This window comes from Hippopotamus amphibius, chromosome 1 (assembly GCF_030028045.1).
Source record: "Hippopotamus amphibius kiboko isolate mHipAmp2 chromosome 1, mHipAmp2.hap2, whole genome shotgun sequence".
NCBI lineage: Eukaryota > Metazoa > Chordata > Mammalia > Artiodactyla > Hippopotamidae > Hippopotamus > Hippopotamus amphibius.
Window position 1 is genome coordinate 53,997,275 of NC_080186.1, and position 20,548 is coordinate 54,017,822.

At 37.6% G+C, this 20,548-nt stretch overlaps 2 protein-coding genes across 3 annotated transcripts in view; one reads left to right on the forward strand and one right to left on the reverse strand.

The window, feature by feature from the left end:
* The window catches only part of RPAP2 (RNA polymerase II associated protein 2), a 76,791-nt gene extending 71,351 nt beyond the window's left edge, over nt 1-5,440 (reverse strand). Inside the window, exons 1-2 of the mRNA XM_057713028.1 lie at nt 5,333-5,440; nt 4,573-4,618 (exon numbers count right to left, since the gene is read on the reverse strand). Of these exons, the coding sequence (XP_057569011.1) occupies nt 4,573-4,618; nt 5,333-5,417 (131 nt within the window). The 5' untranslated portion in view covers nt 5,418-5,440. The remainder of the gene's footprint in view (nt 1-4,572; nt 4,619-5,332) is intronic.
* A 70-nt stretch (nt 5,441-5,510) lies between these two features.
* The window catches only part of GLMN (glomulin, FKBP associated protein), a 48,202-nt gene continuing 33,164 nt past the window's right edge, over nt 5,511-20,548 (forward strand). For both annotated transcript variants that reach the window (XM_057713053.1, XM_057713063.1), the window contains exons 1-7: nt 5,511-5,600; nt 6,466-6,541; nt 6,964-7,089; nt 12,872-12,991; nt 14,234-14,342; nt 15,417-15,657; nt 18,793-18,895. In XM_057713053.1, the coding sequence (XP_057569036.1) occupies nt 6,503-6,541; nt 6,964-7,089; nt 12,872-12,991; nt 14,234-14,342; nt 15,417-15,657; nt 18,793-18,895 (738 nt within the window). In that variant the 5' untranslated portion in view covers nt 5,511-5,600; nt 6,466-6,502. The remainder of the gene's footprint in view (nt 5,601-6,465; nt 6,542-6,963; nt 7,090-12,871; nt 12,992-14,233; nt 14,343-15,416; nt 15,658-18,792; nt 18,896-20,548) is intronic.

The window sequence follows — 20,548 nt, forward strand, 5'->3', positions numbered from 1 at the left end:
TAAGTTTTAGCATACCCAATTTTCTATATTTTAAAATACAACACTAATAACTTACTATTTTGGTATTTAAGTTAAATGCATATTTTTAAGTGCTGTTTCTTTTGATCCAATACTTTTCAAAAAGGAAACAAGCTACTTGTTACACTGTATGCACTGACATCTGCCATAACAACAGGATTAATTGACTTTCAGAGCTCAGAGGACAAGGAAGAACTTAGAGTCTCCTATAGAAAAGAAAATGTGGGGAAATCTTCTTGCCAGTTAGAGTTTATACTCTGTCACTCCTGTGTGTACCTAAAAATGGAGGTTTCCCCCCTGAAATCATGAGAAATCAGAAGAGACTGGAGAAGAAAATGATGATTTTAGCTGTTCTTGTAAGTAAAGATTTCTTTGTGCTAATATTCAGAAGTTAACTAGGGCTTCCCTGGTGGCGCAATGGTTGGGAATCTGCCTGCCAATGCAGGGGACATGGTTCAAGCCCTGGTCCGGGAAGATCCCACATGCCACAGAGCAACTAAGCCTGTGTGCCATAACTGCTGAGCCTGCACTCTAGAGCCTGTGAGCCACAACTACTGAGCCCACGTGCTGCAACTTCTAAAGCCTGAGTGCCTAGAGCGCGTGCTCTGGAACAAGAGAAGCCACCACAATGAGAAGTCCGTGCGCAGCAACGAAGACCCAACACACCAAAAATAAGATAAATAAATAATACCATGCTCATGTCCCACTGCAGGCTAATTAAATCAGAATTTTTGAGGGTGGGGCCTGGTTACTGGTATTTTCTTAAAAGTGCTCCAGATAATCTTAGTGTGTAACAGGATTGAGAACCACTGACATGGAACCAAAGATACCAACTATCCTGGTGGCTTATTTGCTCCTTTCCTACACTAGTTTCTATCTGTCTAGCAGAACAACGTCTGCTGCCCTCCTGGACCTTGACTAGGCTCTCACATCTGGACCTAGAATGTACTCAACCTTTCTCCCTACCTTCATTGACTTCCAAGACTTTAGATTCCTGGCCTAGAGCAATATATTTTACAAAAAAATTTGGAGAAATGACACAAGATTGCCAGCTAGGGACAAACAGGGACATGAAAACAAGAAGAAACTTGCAATTAACACTTGTTTTCCCACCATGTCATAAAGACCAATCTTACATCAAAGATGTAAAAAAGACATGGACAAAGATTAAAAGACAGTTCTTTGTATTAAATACATTTAGCTTTACGAAAAACATTATTTTATTTTTCTCATTTTGCTGCCTATCAATAAAAGCTATGTCACATACTAAGATCAGAAGAGAATGTGCATCAACAGTTGCTGATTCAAGCAGTTAACTACCTCAACCTGCAGGAACAGCCACACTCTTAACTGATGGATACCTATAGCTGTTGCCCATGGATAGCCCTGTCTCACTGCTGCCCTCTATCCCAAATGATGACAGGCAGTGTGGTCACAGAAGTAGTTCTCAAACTTTTTGGTCTCAGTGCTCCTTTACACTCTTAGCTTTTGCTTATGTAGATTATATCTGTTGATATTTACCATACTAGGATTAAAGGTGGGAAACATTTCAAGCATTCACTTATTACTTCATTTAACAGTCATGCACCCATTACATGTTAACATATTTTTAAATGAAGAATTTACTGTGAAGAGCGAAATTGTTTTACATTTTTGCAAAGCTCTTTTATTTCTGGCTTAATACTATTCACCTGGAATGAATGTAGAAGTGCTTTTCAGTTGGAATAAATTTATGAAGGATTACTTCTCTCAACAACTAGTTGGTTATGCCCAGGATTTTTAATTGTTTCATCATCCTAGGTGATCTGCTCAAAATACATTGCAGCTTATCTATATTCTTCAAATCATAGTGCTTAGAATAAAATATAATCCCCTCAGGTTTGTGGTCAGATCCATGTTGAGATCCATGTTGAAGAGAGTTGCAAATTACCATCGTTATCATTATTAACTAAACTTTACTCCTGTAATATTTCCTGAAGCCCAGTCAGTATAATCATGCTGCTCCACAGGAAAATACTCCTCAAAACAGATCTCAAATTCATCTAATTTCTCCACTCCCAGATGACCACTATCCCTAACATCTTAAAAGTTTTAAATTCTACTACTTTATTTAAATTTTCCCATTTGCACTTAGAAAATCCAAATTTCTCACCATGGCCTACCCGGTAATGTTTGAATAGAATCCCACCTCTCACCTTTTCCCATGCTCCTTTCTTCCTTTACTCAGAATTCTGCACACCACTCTGAGCATCAATTCTTTCTTTAAATGACCAAGCTTTTTCTTGTCAAACATATTGCCACTTCTGGCTGGAGGTCTCTCCTCGCTCCTCCCGGTCTGATAAATGCCTACTTAGGCTTCAGGTCTTAGCTTAATTATTACTTTCTCAGAGAAGCCTTTCCCTGAAAACCTATCACCCTTCCTGCCAACCTCCAGCTTTATTTGACTCCTGTTTTTAGTTTCTCCATCACAGTCTTTTCCTTTATAGTATTTATAATAATTTGTAATTATGTATTTATTTGTGGTAATTGAATTGGTATTTCTCTGTTCCACTAGACAAGAACTGTGTCTATTCCATTCAAAATCATATCCCTGGAGCCTCTGAAACCATAAAACTCCCAGAAGAGAACACAGGCAGAACTCTTTGACATAAACCTCAGCAATATTTTTTTTGTATCTGTCTCATAAGGCAAAGGAAACAAACGTAAAAACAAACAAATGGGACCTAATTAAACTTAAAAGCTTTTGCACAGAAAAGGAAACCATCAACAAAACGAAAAGATAACCTACTGAATGGGAGAAAATACTTGCAAATGATATGACTAATAAGGGGTTAATATCCAAAATATATAAACAGCTCATACAGCTCAATGTCAAAAAACACAAACACCACAATTTAAAAATGGGCAGAAAACCTACATAGACATTTTTCCTAAGGCTATATATATATATGGTCAACAAGCATATGAAAAAATGCTCAATGTTGCTAATCATCTTAGAAATGCTAATTAAAACCACCTCACACCTGTCAGAATGGCTATCATCAAAGGGTCTACAAATAACAAATGTTGGAGAGGATGTGGAGAAAAGGGAACCCTCCTACATTGCTGGTGGGAATGTAAATTGCTATAGCCACTGTGGAAAACAGTATAGAGGTTCCCTAAAAAGCTGAAAATAGAACTACCACATGATCCAGCAACTCCACTTCTGGGTATATAACTGAAGAAAATTACAACACTAGTTTGAAAAGATACATGTACCCCAATGTTCATAGCAACATTATTTACAATAGCCAAGATTTAAAAAGCAAACTAAATGTCTATCAACAGATGAATGGATAAAGATGTGGTTTATACATGCCATGGAATACTACCCAGCCATAAAAAAAGAATGAAATTCTGCAATTTGTAACAACGTGGATGTACCTAGAGGGTATTACGCTTAATGAATTAACTCAGACAAAGAAAGACAAATATTATATGAGATCACTTATATAGAGGAAAAACTAGTGGTTACCAGTGGGGAGACAGCAGGGGGAGGGGGAAGAGTGGGGCATGGGATTAAGAGATACAAACTATGTATAAAATAAATAAGCAACAAGGATGTATTGTATGACACAGGCAAATTTAGCCATAATTTTGTAATAACTTTCAATGTAGTATAATCTATAAAAATATTTAATCTTTACGTTGTACATCTGAAACTAATATAATATTGTAAATCAACTATAGCTGAATTAAAAAAAAAACTTTAAAAATCATATCCTCACTTAGAGGGCCGGGACGGGGAGGGTAGGAGGGAGTCACAGGAGGGAGGGAATATGGGGATATGTGTATAAATACAGCTGATTGACTTTGGTGTACCTCAAAAACTGGTACAAGAGTGTAAAGCAATTATATTCCAATAAAGAGCTTAAAAAAAAAAAATCACATCCTCAGGGCCTAACACAAATCTGACATTTTACATTCAGTATATAGTTTTTGAAAAAATGAGTAAATTAAGTAAATTAAGGCCAAAGCCAATAACACCTTATAGATATGTGTATTTTAATCATCTTCATAAACTATACCTATTCAAAAAAGCTTTTGTGACAGGAGATAAAGCTTGCCTTTTTAGGAGAAGCCTATAAACAGTACAGGAAAATTTTTGCTGAAAATACAGACATGATGTAAACAAAGAATAGCAGCAACAAAAAATGTTTCTTGGAGTCTCTGGCATACAAAGCAAAAAAGGGAGACTATCTGAGGAGATGGGGAAAAAGTACCTGGTTAATTCAGGAATGTTTATTCCCACTGACATCTTTCTACAGAGGCTCATACCTTCACCAGCAATCTAAAAGTGTCAATTTGGCTTTCTTAAGGTGTGGAGTAGGGGAAATAACAGTCTATATGAGAATTTACAGTACTTCCCAGATCTCCTTCTCTCAAAATAATTTTCTCTGAGGTAGCACCCATTATTGTTTCTTAAAATGGTTCAATTAATATTAATTGGACCACTACTCTGTTAATCTGTGATTAACAGATAAGTGAAAGCAGCTGTCTGAGTAGTTCCCATACCTTTTAGAAGCATCTTCTTGTTTCAAGGCACTTGCCTGCTTAGTACCTACAATTAAAAGAAACAAAAAACAGTAGGTCAAGTCTACACAGACACACCAGGTTACAGGACAGATTCTTGCCCAAATAAACTGTAGACCATCTTTTCTTCTTTTCCACACATTTCACTTCCAATCCTGTGTGAAAATCAAATGAAATGGGAAGGGAATCCAATTTGGTTTTGCAAACTAATTATTCTTCTTGGTTAAAATGTATTTCAGGATTAAATTTTCTCTTGCATCACAGCTGCATAGTTAAGCTCTCCTGAATGAGATCTGGGGCAACGTCTCTCCGTCTCCCTAAATGTTCGTTCCCGGGTAAAGAGGGGTCTGACACCTCAGAGAACCAGGGCATCAAAGCAGCAGTACATCTGGAAGGAGGGCCTGTGCTGGGGTCAAGGCCAGTTGCACTTGCCCTACCGACGCTGCCCTGGTCACTTGCCCACTCTGGTGACCCCAGCTGCAGGCTCCCAGGACCTCTACTGCTCATTCCCTCAGAGCCTGCAGCACAGCCCATTCTGGGGGAAATCTTGGAACACTAGTGTAAAGAGGTGGGGGTCCGGCCGAAGGTCTTTCCCAGAAGGCGAGAGTCGGGCGGTGGGAAGCTCCCGGCCTTCTCTGCCCCGAAGACGTCCCCTTTCGGAAGCGCCCCGCACGCCTCAGTCTGGAATTCTGTCGGGGCGCAGTTCTCAGTTCCAATCGTGGGAACAGGCCCTTCTTCCTACCTGCGACGTTTCGGGAGGCGCGGGGACCCTGGGCCTTGCGGCCGGCAGAGCTCAGCCAGACCCAGTCGGCCATGGCAAGCGTCATCAGAGTCGGAACCGACCCGGGCGTCTTTCCCCCAAGACTCCGCCTCCCGCCGCGTAGCGCGGGGCGGGGCCGGCGGGGCGGGGCGGGGCCCGGAAAGCGGCCAGTTCGGCGAGGGGTGGGGGGGGGGGAGTAGGAGGCGGAGGAGGAGGCAGAGGGCTGCGAGAGGGGCGAGGACCCCGGCGGGTAAGCGAGTGCGCCGGGGGTCCGGGGCGGCCGGGGCTCGCCGTAGGCGATGAGCCGTGGAGGACCCGGCACCGCGGGCCGACGGTCCCCGCGAGGTCTAGGGCCCGAAGGTCGCCGCAGGCAGGAACCGGGAGAAATGGCTTCCCTTGGATGCCGCCTGCACGCGGGCTGGGGTTTTACCCGCCCTGGAGCGCGCTGCTGTGAGGATCCGGCCGACCCCCGCGGTCTCTGCGGGGCTTGGAACGCGCTTTGGAACGGGCCTTTCCCGCCGGGGGAAACGGCGGCCTGCGGGAACGGAACGGTGTTGTCCTGAGGGCCGCCTGTTGCCTTGTTTCCGTGCGATTTAGTGATTTCACTAGCTCGATTGATTATATTGGGGGGACTGCATCTCTTACAAATGCCCCGGTCACACTTGGGATAGAGGGCATCTCAGCTTTCACCCTCCCTGGGTGAGTTGTGTTGCACTCCAATTTCTGTCAAGTGGGACGTTAAAAAATAAAAAAATCCCTGATGATTAGAACTGATTTCAGGCCCATCTTTTGGAAAAAAAAAAAAGTCTGCCTTTTTAAAGCCCTTACAGTCCAAATTTGCGCTGCTTCTTGGGAGTGCACTAGAGGATTTTTTTTCCTTGAGTTTATCTTTGAAAATTATGCTCCAAGAAAGCTTAAAAGATGAAACAGGAAGCCTCCTGTTTGTTTTTTTAATTTAATTTTCTTAGGCTAACATATTAACATTCAGTAAAAACATTTCAGCTTTAAAACTTTCCATTTTCTTTGTTGTATTTATTAATAATTCATCAGAAGGGAACAATTTATTAATACTTCAATATAGTATTACTGATAGTTAACAGGGTGTTTTATATTAGTGCATTTCAGCATCAAAACTAGGAAAAATAAGGAGGAATGGCTGTGGAGGAACTTCAGTCCGTAGTAAAGAGATGTGTAAGTAATTCTTTCTTCTTTTTTCTTCTTGAAGTTAACATTTCAAAATATGCACAGAGCACAGATGATTTTTAATTACATCTACAGTCACGCAAATTGTTAATCTTCTTTAATCCTTGCCTTTTTTGACCTATGTATAAATATAGCATGAAGGCTGGAAGACAGATTGGAGTATGTAACTTGGAGAAATAATCTTTTTAATTTCAATACTAATTCTTATCACAGAGTTCTTTGGAATGGTCGATTTCAAGATGATTTATTAAAGTATTTTTTAGGCTAATCCTAATTTTCATACATATGCTTATGTGCAACTTATCTAGAACTTAAACAGATTTCTTTTTTTAGAGTTAGATAAATCAAGTAGTTATTGAATTTCCATTTGCCTAAGCTGATTGTTTTTTTGTTTATTTTGTTTTTGCCAGCAAATCCTAGAAGAGCAAGACTTTAAAGAAGAAGATTTTGGCCTGTTTCAGTTAGCAGGCCAAAGATGCATAGATGAAGGGCACATAGATCAGCTATTAGAAATTATTCAAAATGAAAAGAATAAGGTAAGTACAATCTTTATATGTACTTTTCAGTCTTTACTAGGAAGAGAATAGCCACATGATGCTATTATTCATCCATTCTTTTTTTTCAGCAAACATTTAAGAATCAACTTAAATTTCCACAGAAGATTGGGGGGAGGGGGGTTGGGGTAGGATGAATTGGGAGATTGGGATTGCCATATATACATTACTAATAAGAAAAAAATGTCAAATTGTACACTTTAAATACGTGCAGTTTATTGTATGTCAATTATATCTCAATAAAAGTTCTCAAAAAGAAAAAAAACAAACAATAAAACTTCCACAGTAGAAAACTATGGAAAATTAAAAGGAATTAGGACTAATTATATACTTTAAGGTGCTTACAGTCTGGTGGAAGAGATAAACATGTAAAGAACTAGCAATAAGGAGGCAGAATAAACAGATGTTTTATGTCTGTTAACTCATTTAGCTTCTCCAGAATAAGTGTTATAGTTGAAATATAAGTAAAATTCAGTAGAAGAGCAGGGATTACTTCTGGTTTAGAGATCAAAGTGACAATTGAATCAGCAATTTTACATTGAGAATATAAGTATCAGGCAGGCTACATATTCATTTTTGGTCATCAGCACATTCTTTTCCTTCAGCTAGATGTATATGGAAAACCAAATATTGAGTAAGATAATATTTTGGGAGAGCTGGATGACCTTACTGGCCAATATCATCCAGCTGTGATTGTCTGAGAAATCATTCTGCACAGCGGGAAAGGATCTTTTTGGGATCAGGAATAGCTGGGACACAGTGTTGAGAAAACTACCTAATTTTGCGTCTTTGAATCTTCCCTTCCCCCACTTCTTGTATAAGGGAAGATCATCTTCTTTACAGGAACATATTCTTTCTTCATTTATAGTCCTATTTATTTGTACAGAAGTTTTGTTTGTAGGGACTTCCCTAGCAATCAAGTGTTAGGACCCCGTGCTTCCACTGCAGGGGGCACAGGTTCAATCCCTGCTCAGGGAACTAAGATCCCGCATGCCATGGGGTGCAGCCAAAAAAAAAGTTTTCTTTGTTGATATCACAATCCAGTCATGCTGGCCTAGGATTATATCCAGGGCACCTTGATTGTGTTTAGGAGATTACTAAAACTTTTTAATCATACATTGTTATAGAATCTCTTATTAGTTCAAAGGGCTTATCCCTTTTTATTTATAATTTTTTTAATAAAAATTAGGACATTTTATTTAGTACATTTCTTTTTGATATGTTTATAATACCTTTGTAGCCCCAAATAAAACAAATTTAATGCTTTCTTTAACTCTTTGATTTTTTTCCAATTGCTTGAGAGGATAACCTTTGAAAGTACCTTACTTTTAGCTAATGAGAAAATTAATAAAAGCTGTTATTTATTGAGCACCGACCATGTGCCAGATAGTGTCTTAGATGCTTTATATCTTTTAACTCAGTCTCTCCCAAATCCCGTGAGATAGGATTTTCTAGATAAGGAAAGAGTCACTGAAAGGTAAGTGATTTGCCCAAAAGTAACTTAGCTTTTATGTGACATCTGGCATTCAGACCTGTGCAGCCTGGTTTCAGATGCAGCAGGCAATTGAAAAGTAATGTTTAGAGCTCAGTAGAGAAATAGATTAAGATGTAGATTTGTGTGTGACTCTTAGAGATTAGGTGATTGTGATAGACTTAAGCATAGTGAGGCTTAGCCTTAATAGCTTGAGAATCACCCTTGTAATGTGTGGTCTTCTAAACTCAAATGTTCAGATATTTATAAGACAGAGATTAAAAACTGCACCTTAGTTTTCTTGCAGGTGACACAGTCAAGAGTGATCAAGTTGTTTTTTTTTTAAGTCACAGGAATGGTGGTTTGTCCTAAGAGACTAGTGCATGGATTTTCAACATTGGCACTATTGATATTTTGTAGCAGTTGTCACCCCACTAATGACAATCAAAAATGTCTCCAGGCAATGCCAAATGACCCCTGGTAGATTGGGAACAAAATTGCCCCCATTGAGAACCACTAACATAGTGGGAAAACCATGGGCTTTGGTGCTGGACAGGCTTATATGCAAATCCTGGCTTTGCACATTTTAGCTGTTGGACATTAGGCATCTCAGTTTAATCTCTAAACTTCGGCATTCTCATCTGTCAGTTGGGGATGATACTTTTACCTGGTAGGGTTGCTAGTATTAAACTAAACAAGGTGTAGCTTATGGACACTTAGTATTTATTCTCCTTCCTCATAACTATTCACTATTTACATAATGACTGGATACCTTGCAGCTGAGATTATGATTGTGAAATATGTTATTAGAAGTCTTTTTTTCAACCCAGATATGTAAAATCGTATTCAAATCTGGAATTTCTCTTATAGTTAATTATTTTCAGAGAATCACTTATATGGTTGAAGAAGGGCCGTGAAAAGAGAAAGAAGTGCTTGGTTGGAAAGTAGAGTCTCCCGGGAACTAAGTTAAATTTTTAAAAGTGCATATAGGCTTATTTAACAAGTAATGATGGAATAAATATTTAGTAATTTGGAAAATTATAATATATATGTTTTAATAACATATAAATTCCTGATGAGTAAAGACCTAAATATTAGAAGTCAGGCCACACAAAAGATAGAAGAAAACAGGACAGAATATCACATCTTTCGAGGGAGGATAATTTTTCATGCTTAGAAGTAATAGACATCATTCAGTCTGTATTTGTGGAACATCTGTTTTGTAACAGGCCCTACTCTAGTTGCTGAGAATAGGTACAGTAGTGAACAAAAATCACTTTTCCATATGGATTTCAAATTCTAACAGAGACAGATACGTACATGATAAATTAATTTAGTAGGTTAGAAAGTGATAAATTCTATAGAGAATAAAGCAGCATGGTTAGGGAAATGAGTTGTGTTAGGTGAAATTGCACAGAAATTTGAAGGAAGCAGAGATAGTCCCATAGTAGACTATGGGACTGTCTGGGTAAGAGTGTGCCAGGCAGAAGAAATAACTAGTATGAAAAGAATATTCAGAGAGCTCAATGGAACTGTCTATCCTATTAGATAAAAAACATGATTGTTTTGCTATTTGTTTTTAAAAAATCAATTTAAGCCTTCATTTTATGCCATGTTTCCAATGTAAATCTTACTGAATGAAAAGAAAGGTGATATATAGATAGATATATCTGTATATAGATAGATATACTTTTTTGATTTAAATTAGTGTTTATAAATCTCAAAGGGAAATCCATTTTAGACCTAAAAGCACTAGAAAAGGGACCAAAGAAAAAATCACTATATTTTGCTATGTAGAAAATTAGGACAGCGAAAAAACCTAATGATAATTTGTCGTAAATACAATGAAGTGAATATTAACATATAGGGACCTCATGCAGATTGATAAGACAAAGATTAAAATGTCCAGTTGATAAATGAAGATGTAAACAGATAACATCTCTTTTCCTCTTTTGTGTACTACATGTCCACATACCTTGACATTTTCTGTTACTAGTTCTCTAGGACATGTTAAGTCCTAGCAGAAAGCTGTTTCAGAGCCTTCAATTTATTTCCTACCTATCTGTGCCTGATAAACTTCTATTTCTTTAACAAGCCTTAGCATAGCCATCACCTATTCTGGGAAGCCTCTCTTGCCTTCCCCAGGTAGAAGTGACTATTTTCCTGCTATACTTCATACTCTGTTATCTTACAAGATGGGTCACAGAGGGAGTATTGTACTTATTTGTCTTCTTCCTAGATGTATTTTCTTTCTCTTTTTTTAAATTAATTAATTTATTTATCTTATTGGCTTTGTTGGGTCTCCTTTTTGCTGTGCATGGGCTTTCTTTAGTTGCGGTGAGTGGGGGCTACTGTTCGTTGTGGTGCGCGGGCTTCTCATTGCTGTGGCTCCTCTTGTTGTGGAGCACGGGCTCTAGGTGCGTGGGCTTCAGTAGTTGCAGCACATGGGCTCAATAGTTGTGGCTAACGGGCTCTAAAGCACAGGCTCAGTAGTTGTGGCACATGGGCTTAGTTGCTCTGCGGCATGTGGGATCTTCCTGGAGCAGCGATTGAACCCGTGTCCCCTGCATTGGCAGGTGGATTATCAACCACTGCGCCACCTAGGAAGCCCCTAGATGTATTTTCTTTCGAATGAACCTAGAATGTAAACTCTATGAGGATAGATTTTTTTTTAATTAATTAATTTATTTCATTGGCTGTGTTGGGTCTTTGTTGCTGCACATGGGCATTCTCTAGTTGTGGTCTTCCTTGTGGTGTGCAGGCTCCTCATTGTGGTAGCCTCTCTTGTTGCAGAGCATGGGCTCTAGGCACGTGGGTTTCAGTAGTTGTGGCATATGGGCTCAATAGTTGTGGCTCATGGGCTCTAGAGCGCAGGCTCAATAGTTATGGCGCACGGGCTTAGTTGCTCCGTGCCATGTGGTGTCTTCCTGGGGCAGGGATCAAATCTGTGTCCCCTGCATTGGCAGGCAGATTCTTAACCACTGCGCCACCTAGGAAGTCCTGAGGATAGATTTCTTATCTGATGTGTTTCTTGCTTTATTTCCTGCATCTAGAATATTCTAGGGACCTGACATATATGCTTGATAAATACTAATGAGTTGAAGTAGAATACAGGCCAGAGAAGTGGAGTATATTGTTAAAAGTTTTGAAAATCAGTGGTTTTGCTCTGGGGTGGTTTGTATTTTTTCTTTTGAAAAGTTCTTTATGAACTAAAACTTAGATTTCTAAGTTTAGAATGGTTAGTAAGGAATTTCTGTTTGTTAAAGTTGATTTTGAAAAAGCATAAATTAAGAAAGAGAACTTTAAAAAATAGGCCGGGGAAAGTGGAAAATCAGCACACTTGAAGGGAAAATAGAGACTGGCTAGAAAACTGACTTTCCTGCCTTAAAAAGAAAATGACACTGACATTTCATTTTTGCATTGCAACATTTTCTATTTTGTGTTGTATTTCAATAAGCTGAACACTTACAGTAAAACATGTCACCAAGTTCTAATCACGAGAAGCAAATAACTGAAAAAGTTTTTCTATTTAACGGAAAATTTCTAGAAACTGTTACTCAGTCATAAAAATGTTCTGGTATCTCCTTTTATCTTTTAAGTCATCCAAAGGCCAGATGTTGAGAAACTGGGGTGAAGGCTTTCCCTTTGCTCCAAACAATTGGCAGCCTATAATACATCTTAATTAAATGATAATTGCTTTGGAAAAAAGAAAGAAAAAAGAGAATCAGTGGCTTTGATAATGAATGTGAATCATTAATTATAAAAATAAACTTTTACTTATGTAAACATTTTGAAATATCTTTGAGAATAGAAGCTGCTTGTTTGTAGAAGAGAAAATTAATGAAGCGGTATCCCCTTCTTTTATATAAGTTACATGATTATAATATATTTAGAGATTCTCCAGTGAACTTTAAAAGGTTCATGAGTGTTGGCTGGATTTCTTTATGAATGGGGAGCAAAATTCTCCATAAAAATTAAATGTTGCTCATATTAAGCATATTAACTCTCTTGTTGGAAATCGAGGAACTCCTTAAATCCTGAGAAAGACAAATTACCTGATTAAAAGTAAAGGCCCATTCACGTTTCCTCAGTGAAAGTATTAAAAATTATTTTAGAATGTTACCTGTCAGCAGCCAGCCCTAGGAAGTCAATGGTGAGATGTCCATGGATTCACCTGCCTCGTCTTTCCTGTTTTAGAGGAAATTGTAAGCTCCTCCAGGTTAAGAAAGCTCACTGTGAGAGTCCTGTAGGTGGCAGTATTTGCTTTACTGTACTTTGAACATGTTTTTACAGGTCATCATCAAGAATATGGGCTGGAATCTTGTTGGTCCTGTTGTTCGATGTCTTTTATGGAATGATAAGGAAGATGATAAAAGAAAGTATTATTTTCTGGTGCTTGATTTGTTGGTAAAGGTAAGTTAACAAAACTAGATTCTCTTTGTCACAATACACAGCAGTATTTTATAATTCCCTTTAATGTTTTTGGTGAGAAAGCTTTTAGTTCATGAAGATATAGGAGGGAACTCTTTAGAGAAAAGGCCCATCCTTATTTATTGGATGGACAAGTCCATTTCATTTTTCCTAAAGTTATCTGACCTCATCTTAGACCCACTGATTCAGAATCTTCAAAGAGAGACTGAAAAAGCTCTGTTTTTTAAAAAGTAGCTTATTGTATAGATGTGAAATTCATGCTTTAGAGAGGTAGTTCAAAGCCACACTTATCTTTTGGCAGTGTTGGAACTAAAATCAAATCTCAGTGCTCTTTCTTCTGTGGTATGCTCCCTAGAAGAATATGAAAAATCTAGATTGCCAGTGATCACAGTGGAAGTAGAAGTAGGAAATAGAGTAGTTGTCACTGACAACCTTGGAAAGAGACTCCGAGTAAAAGGTTAATAGAGTTATAAGCCAAAAATGATGGTTAAGAGAGAAATTCTAAGAAAAAGGACATTATAAGAAGCCACTTAGAGATCACTGTAAATAAACACAAATATATACTTGGAAAGAGGGAACTCCCTAGATATTATTGACTATGAGAGCTTTTCGAAAAACAAAATTAGTGAGGTGATATGACCAATCAGAAAGCAACACAAAGTTTTGTCTGTTCAGGAAAGATAAAAGAGACTCTGCACTCATCTAAATACCCTGAAAGTATGACACAGAAAGATCCCACCTGCTGGAAACCCTGGGAAACAAAGGCAGCCTTCGAGGTAGACAAGAAAGCTCAAAGGAAACCTCAGCTCTGGTGATCAGGCTCTCCCTTCCCCTACTTCTCTAACTTTTGCATTAGTTGAGAATTTAAGACGCTTAAATGTTGTATGTCCATGAGGAGACCCTTGACTTGTTGCTTTCACAGAATCACAGACTCTGTGTTTTGCTGGTGTGTTTATTTTATTTTTTTAACTTTTTATTTTATATTGGAGTATAGCTGATTCACAATGTTATGATAGTTTCAGGTGCACAGCAAAGGAACTCAGCCATACATATACATGTATCCATTCTCCCTGCTAGTGTATTTTTTTAAAACATTTTAATGAGGTCTTTTACTGTTAAGCAAACATAATTGTATTATCTCAGTATATGCCTTTTAAAAATAATAATCATGTGGCTTTAAATACAACTTGTATTAAACAGGTTCAATTGTGAATATTTTTATAGTTATGTAATCCAAAGGAGTTATTGTTGGGTTTGCTTGAGCTGATTGAAGAGCCCTCTGGAAAACAGATATCCCAAATTATTCTTCTTTTGCTTCAGCCATTACAAACAGGTAATGAGTATATTGACATCTGAGTGTTTCTTGTTTTATTTGTGGATATTACTTGATATTACTCCAAGATGTTAACACTATACCAAAGTAAAGTTTATGCCTAATTATTGAGTACTCTGCTTAAACTAATAATAGCAATGCCAGTTTGAATCCTACTGCTCATAAAAAGATGGCAATACCTGGCACAGAGTGGGTACCCAATAAATGTTGAATGCTATGCTCTTTTTCATATGCTTTATTGTGACCTATAGCTTTTTGCTTAACCTTCTTATCTGCAACTTATATTCAGAATTTTTCCTGTAAACGTATTTAAAGGATTGCCTCTGCAGTGCTCAGTCTTATAGCATTGTATCTTAATTAAGAACAGTATTGGGCAGGGCGTTGCTCAGCTGTTGCCTTAGGAGGTTGGGATTGGGAATAACAAAGGTACTACTGAAGAATGAAACACGTGTGGAAAGAAAAGTTTCCATGACTGAGTGCAAAAACAGTGTTGGTAAGTAATGGACTTTGGCAACCAAGGCAAACGTTATTTATGCATGGGAAGAGACCACTTTTTCATTTTATAACCTACATATAATTCAGAGTCTGTTAGAAGGACCCAGAATCAGAAGCTAGAGTAAATTTATTTTAAATGTGAATGCCCAGCAGCTTTGTATCACTTGAAATATTTAAAGTCTTCCAGACAGAACATTCTAATACTACTACATTTCATTTTTACAGTGCTTTATAGTTTACAAGACACTTGTTCTTATTTTATACTTATAACAAGCAAAAAATATGGAAAAAAGTATTTCTGTTTTAAGTATGTAACCTGGTATAAACATGCCTAAACAAAATTTCATGGCATATGTTGTAAAGTGCCATAATTGTAAGATGCTTCATTATTTTATGCACCCCTAAGAAGGAAAACAACACTGCCAGTCAAGCTATGATATGTCATCCTAATATCAGAGTTGTCAAAATATGGGGGGTGGGGTGGGAAATGTGTGTTGTAATTCTGCATTTATTGGACTTCTTCCACGTTTAGCATACTTGATGAGGCTGCCTCAGATAACCACTTGGTCTCTGTTTTAGTGATTCAGAAACTTCGTAACAACAAAGCATATTCAGTTGGATTAGCATTGTCTACACTTTGGAGTCAGCTATCTCTCCTTCCTGTTCCATACTCAAAAGAACAAATACAAGCAGATAACTATGGCCTTTGTCAGTGCTGCAAGGCCTTAATACAGTTCACTAAGCCTTTTGTGGAAGATGTCATTGATAACAAGGAAAACTCATTGGAAAATGAAAAATTAAAGGATGAAATACTGAAATTGTAAGTATATTTTTAAGAACAATTCATAATGGACTTAAGTAATTGATAATTCAGTTATTTTATGTTTCTTTGTTTTATTTGTTTGCAGTAGAAATTTAAATCTAGTTTCAAATTTTGAATTTTAGAAGAATATGGGGTTCAGTTGATATGGGCATTTAATGAAGCACTGATATTTAAAAAAAATTAAAACCAAAATCCATTTGTTTAGTTTACTTATATTCTTCCATGGATTGCCTTTACTCATCATGGTAAGTGAATAAAAGCAATGGAGGAAAAAGATAGGTGTAGCTTAAAGAATCTGGTTTTCTATTGCAACAAAAAGAATAAAATACCTAGGAATAAACCTGCCTAAGGAGGCAAAAGACCTATATGCAGAAAACTATAAGACACTGATGAAAGAAATCAGAGACAATACAAACAGATGGAAGGACATACCATGTTCTTGGATTGGAAGAATCAACATTGTGAAAATGACTATACTACCCAAAGCAATTTACAGATTCAGTGCAATCCCTGTTAAATTACCAATGGCATTTTTCACAGAACTAGAACAAGAAATTTTACAACTTGTATGGAAATGCAAAAGACCCTGAATAGCCAAAGCAACCTTGAAGTTGGAGCTGGAGGAATCAGGCTCCCTGACTTAAAACTATACTACAAGGCTACAGTGATCAAGACAGTATGGTACTGGCACAGAAACAGAAACATAAGTCAATGGAACAGAATAGAGAGCCCAGAGATAAACCCAAGCACATATGGGCAGCTTATCTTTGACAAAGGAGGTAAGAATATATAATGGAGAAAAGATAGCCTCTTCAATAAGTGGTGCTGGGAAAATTGGACAGCTACATGTAAAAGAATGAAATCAGAACACTTCCTAACACCATGCACAACAATAAACTCAAAATGGATTAAAGACCTAAATGTAAGGCCAGACACTATAAAGCTCTTATTAGAGGAAAACATAGGCAGAAAACTCTATGACATAAATCAAAGCAAGATCCTTTGTGACCCACCTCCTAGAATAATGGGAATAAAATAAAAAATAAACAAATGGGACCTAAAAGCCTTTGCACAGCAAAAGAAACCATAAACAAGACAAGAAGACAGCCCTCAGAATGGGAGACAATATTTACCAACAAAGCAACTGACAAAGGATTAATCTCCAAAATATACAAGCAGCTCATGTAGCTCAATATTAAAAAAGCAAATAACCCAATCCAAAAATGGGCGGAAGACCTAAATAGACATTTCTATGAAGAAGACATGTAGATGGCACATGAGAAGATGCTCAACATCACTAATCATTAGAGAAATGCAAGTCAAAGCCACCATGAGATATCACCTCACACTGGTCAGAATGGCCATCACCAAAAAATCTAGAAACAATAAACATTGGAGAGAGTGTGAAGAAAAGGAAACTCTCCTGCACTGTTGGTGGCAATGTAAATTGGTACAGCCATTATGGAAAACAGTATGGAGGTTCCTTAAAAAACTAAAAATAGAACGACCATATGATCCAGTAATCCCACTACTGGGCATATACCCAGAGAAAACCATAATCAAAAACGAAACATGTACCATAATGTTCATTGCAGCACTATTTACAATAGCCAGGTCATGGAGGCAATCTAAATATCCATCAACAGATGAATGGATAAAGATGTGGCGCATATATACAATGGGATATTGCTCAGCTATAAAAAGGAATGAAATTGAGTTATTTGTGGTGAGGTGGATGGACCTAGAGTCTGTCATACAGAGCCAAGTAAGCAGGAAAGAGAAAAACAAATACCGTATGCTAACTCACATATATGGAATCTAAAAAAATGGTACTGATGAACCCAGTGACATGGCAAGAATAGAGATGCAGGTATAGATGTAGAGAGCAGATTTAAGGACACAGGGTGGGGGGCGAAGGGGAAGCTGGGACGAAGTGAGAGAGTAGCATTGACATGTATACACTACCAAATGTAAAATAGGTAGCTAGTGGGAAGCTGTTGCATAACACAGGGAGATCGACTTGATGACGGGTGATGACTTAGAGGGCTGGGATAGGGAGGGCGGGAAGGAGTCGGAGGGAGGGCATATGGGATATATGTATAAATACAGCTGTTTCACCTTGTTGTACAGCAAAAACTGGCACAACAGTGTAAAGCAATTATATTCCAATAAAGAGCTTTAAAAAAAAAGAATCTGGTTTTCTGCAGGGAAATTTTGTTTTTACTCTCCCTTTGAAAGCAGCAGAAGATGCACCAGACAGTTGAACTTCCAATTTGACAAGAACAATAGCAGAGTACCCAGTAGCATTCGCTCTAGGAGTATTATAGGCTATGTAACATACACTGTTCAATATGTCTGTCAGCACTTGACATATATTTAGTCCAAATTTTGTGCTCTAAGTGTAAAATACTCCCTGGATTTCAAGACTTGTTATTAAAAGAAATACTAAAATACCTCAATAATTTTTATACTGATAACATATTGAAATAATGTTTCTGATATATGGGTTAATAAGATAAATTATTAAAATTAACTTCTCTTGTCTTACTTTTTTAATGTGACTACTAAAAACTTTTTAATTATATATAGGGCTTTAATTATATATGGGACTCTGTTGGATGAATTACATGGACCAATAATTTTATTTTTAAAAATTTGAGACTAAAACCACTGTTAGCTTTTTATTTTGTCAGGTTAGGACATTAAAACATTTTTTACCATTTATAAAACCCATTACTTCATGAAAGAAAACATGTTTTAACTAAAAAAATAAGTAAGGCTTAATCACAGAATAAAGTTTGGTTTTCTAAATAAAACAAATATAGCTTTATAAAAAAATTACTGCATTGTCCTGATTTTCCTTGAACTAATGAAAACTACGTATATACTAGCACTGGTCCTAAGACAAATATTCAGTATCCATTAGTATCGTCCAGATGTGGAAGTGACTCTCTGTACATTGAGTCTAGCAAGGTATTCTCATACTCTCCCCATTACTAGTAAGAAGGATCTTATATCACCATTTTTACAGGCCGTTGAATTATTGGTGCTTATGTTATTTTTCATGTGAAAACTAGTTATTTTATACTTACAGAGTGCTGTATTCATAGTTACCCATTTCTTAAATTTTAGTTGTTTCAAAAGCTTGAAATGCCCTTTGCTGACAGCACAATTCCTTGAGCAGTCTGAAGAAGCTGGAGATGATCCTTTAAGGTATTTTGCATCTGAAATAATAGTAAGTACAGCTAACTTATTTATTTATTTATTTATTTATTTATTTTTAAAGTTTATTTATTTATTTATTGGCTACATTGGGTCTTTGTTGCTGCACATGGGTTTTCTCTAGTTGCAGCAAGTGGGGGCTACTCTTCCTTGTGGTGCATGGGCTCCTCTTCAAGGTGGCTTCTCTTGCTGCGGAGCACAGGCTCTAGGCGTGCGGGCTTCAGTAATTGCAGCACATGGGCTCAATAGTTGTGGCTCGCGGGCTTAGTTGCTCGCAGGCTTAGATCTTCCTGGAGCAGGGCTTGAACCCATGTCCCCTGCATTGGCAGGCGGATTCTTAACCACTGTGCCACCTAGGAAGTTCCAGCTACTTTAATATATTATAAAATCTGCTATAATCTAAAATTATTACCTGCTGTATTCTCATATGCTGCACATGGGTATTAAATTCATACATTTATTAATAAAGCAATATGTATTTTTTTGGTAGAACATGGACAAACAAAAGGATGAAAAATAAACAATAATTTCAATAACCAGATATAAATAATATTAACACCTGTATTGGAATAATCTACAGTTCTCCTTCTGTGTCTTTTTCCTTTACTTTCACTCAGAACACTTCACTTTTGACATTTCTGGTCACAAAATATGTGGGTTTTTTTCCATACGAAACAATTCTGCAGCACCCACTGGATGTCCTACGATTCAACTCAATTTTGATACTAACTACCTGGAGATACTGTCAAATTCCACAAATTAAGGGCTCAGTCCCATGAGACTGCTCCCTCTTTCAGATTCCAATTTATAGTGGTAGGTCCCCAGGTTACTGACAACTTCTGTCCGACTTGGCTCCAAATCAGAAGTTCCATGACCTCCTCCTCTTCAGGTTCGATTATTTGTTAGAACAGCTCACAGAATTAAAGGAAAGCCTTATTATGTTTACTAGTTTATTGAAGGATATGATAAAGGTTGCAGATGAACAGCCAAATGGAAAGATATTACACACAGGGCAACTGGGAGGGTCCCAAGTGCATGAGCTTCTGTTCTCATGGTTTTGGAGTGGGTCACGCTCCCAGTATGTGGATGTTTTCACTAATCTGGAAGCTCTCTGTAACCCATACTTTGGGGATTCTATGGAGGCTTTCTCATTTAGGCATGATAAGGTATTAACTCCATTTCCAGTCCCTCTCCCCTCTCTAGAGAACTGGGTGATGGGGCTCAAAATTCCAAGCTTCTAATCACAGCTTGGTCTTTTGGTTACCACCCCCCATCCAGGAGCCATCTTATTGCCACTCAGAGTCACTTTAATAGAACAAAAAATGTTCCTAGTGTCTTATCACTTAGGAATTTACAGAGGTTTAATTTTTTGTTTTGTTTTTGTTTTACATTTATTTATTTATTTATTTATTTATTTTAGCTCTTTATTGCAATATAATTGCTTTACACTCTTGTACCAGTTTTTGAGGTACACCAAAGTGAATCAGCTGTATTTATACATATATCCCCATATCCCCTCCCTCCCGCTACTCCCTCCCACCCTCCCTGTCCTGGCCCTCTAAAGCATCACCCATCATGGAGTTGATCTCCCTTTGTACAGAGGTTTTAGAGCTCTTTGTCAGGCAAGGGTTAAAGACAAACAGTAGAACAAGAGATGTTCCTAGTG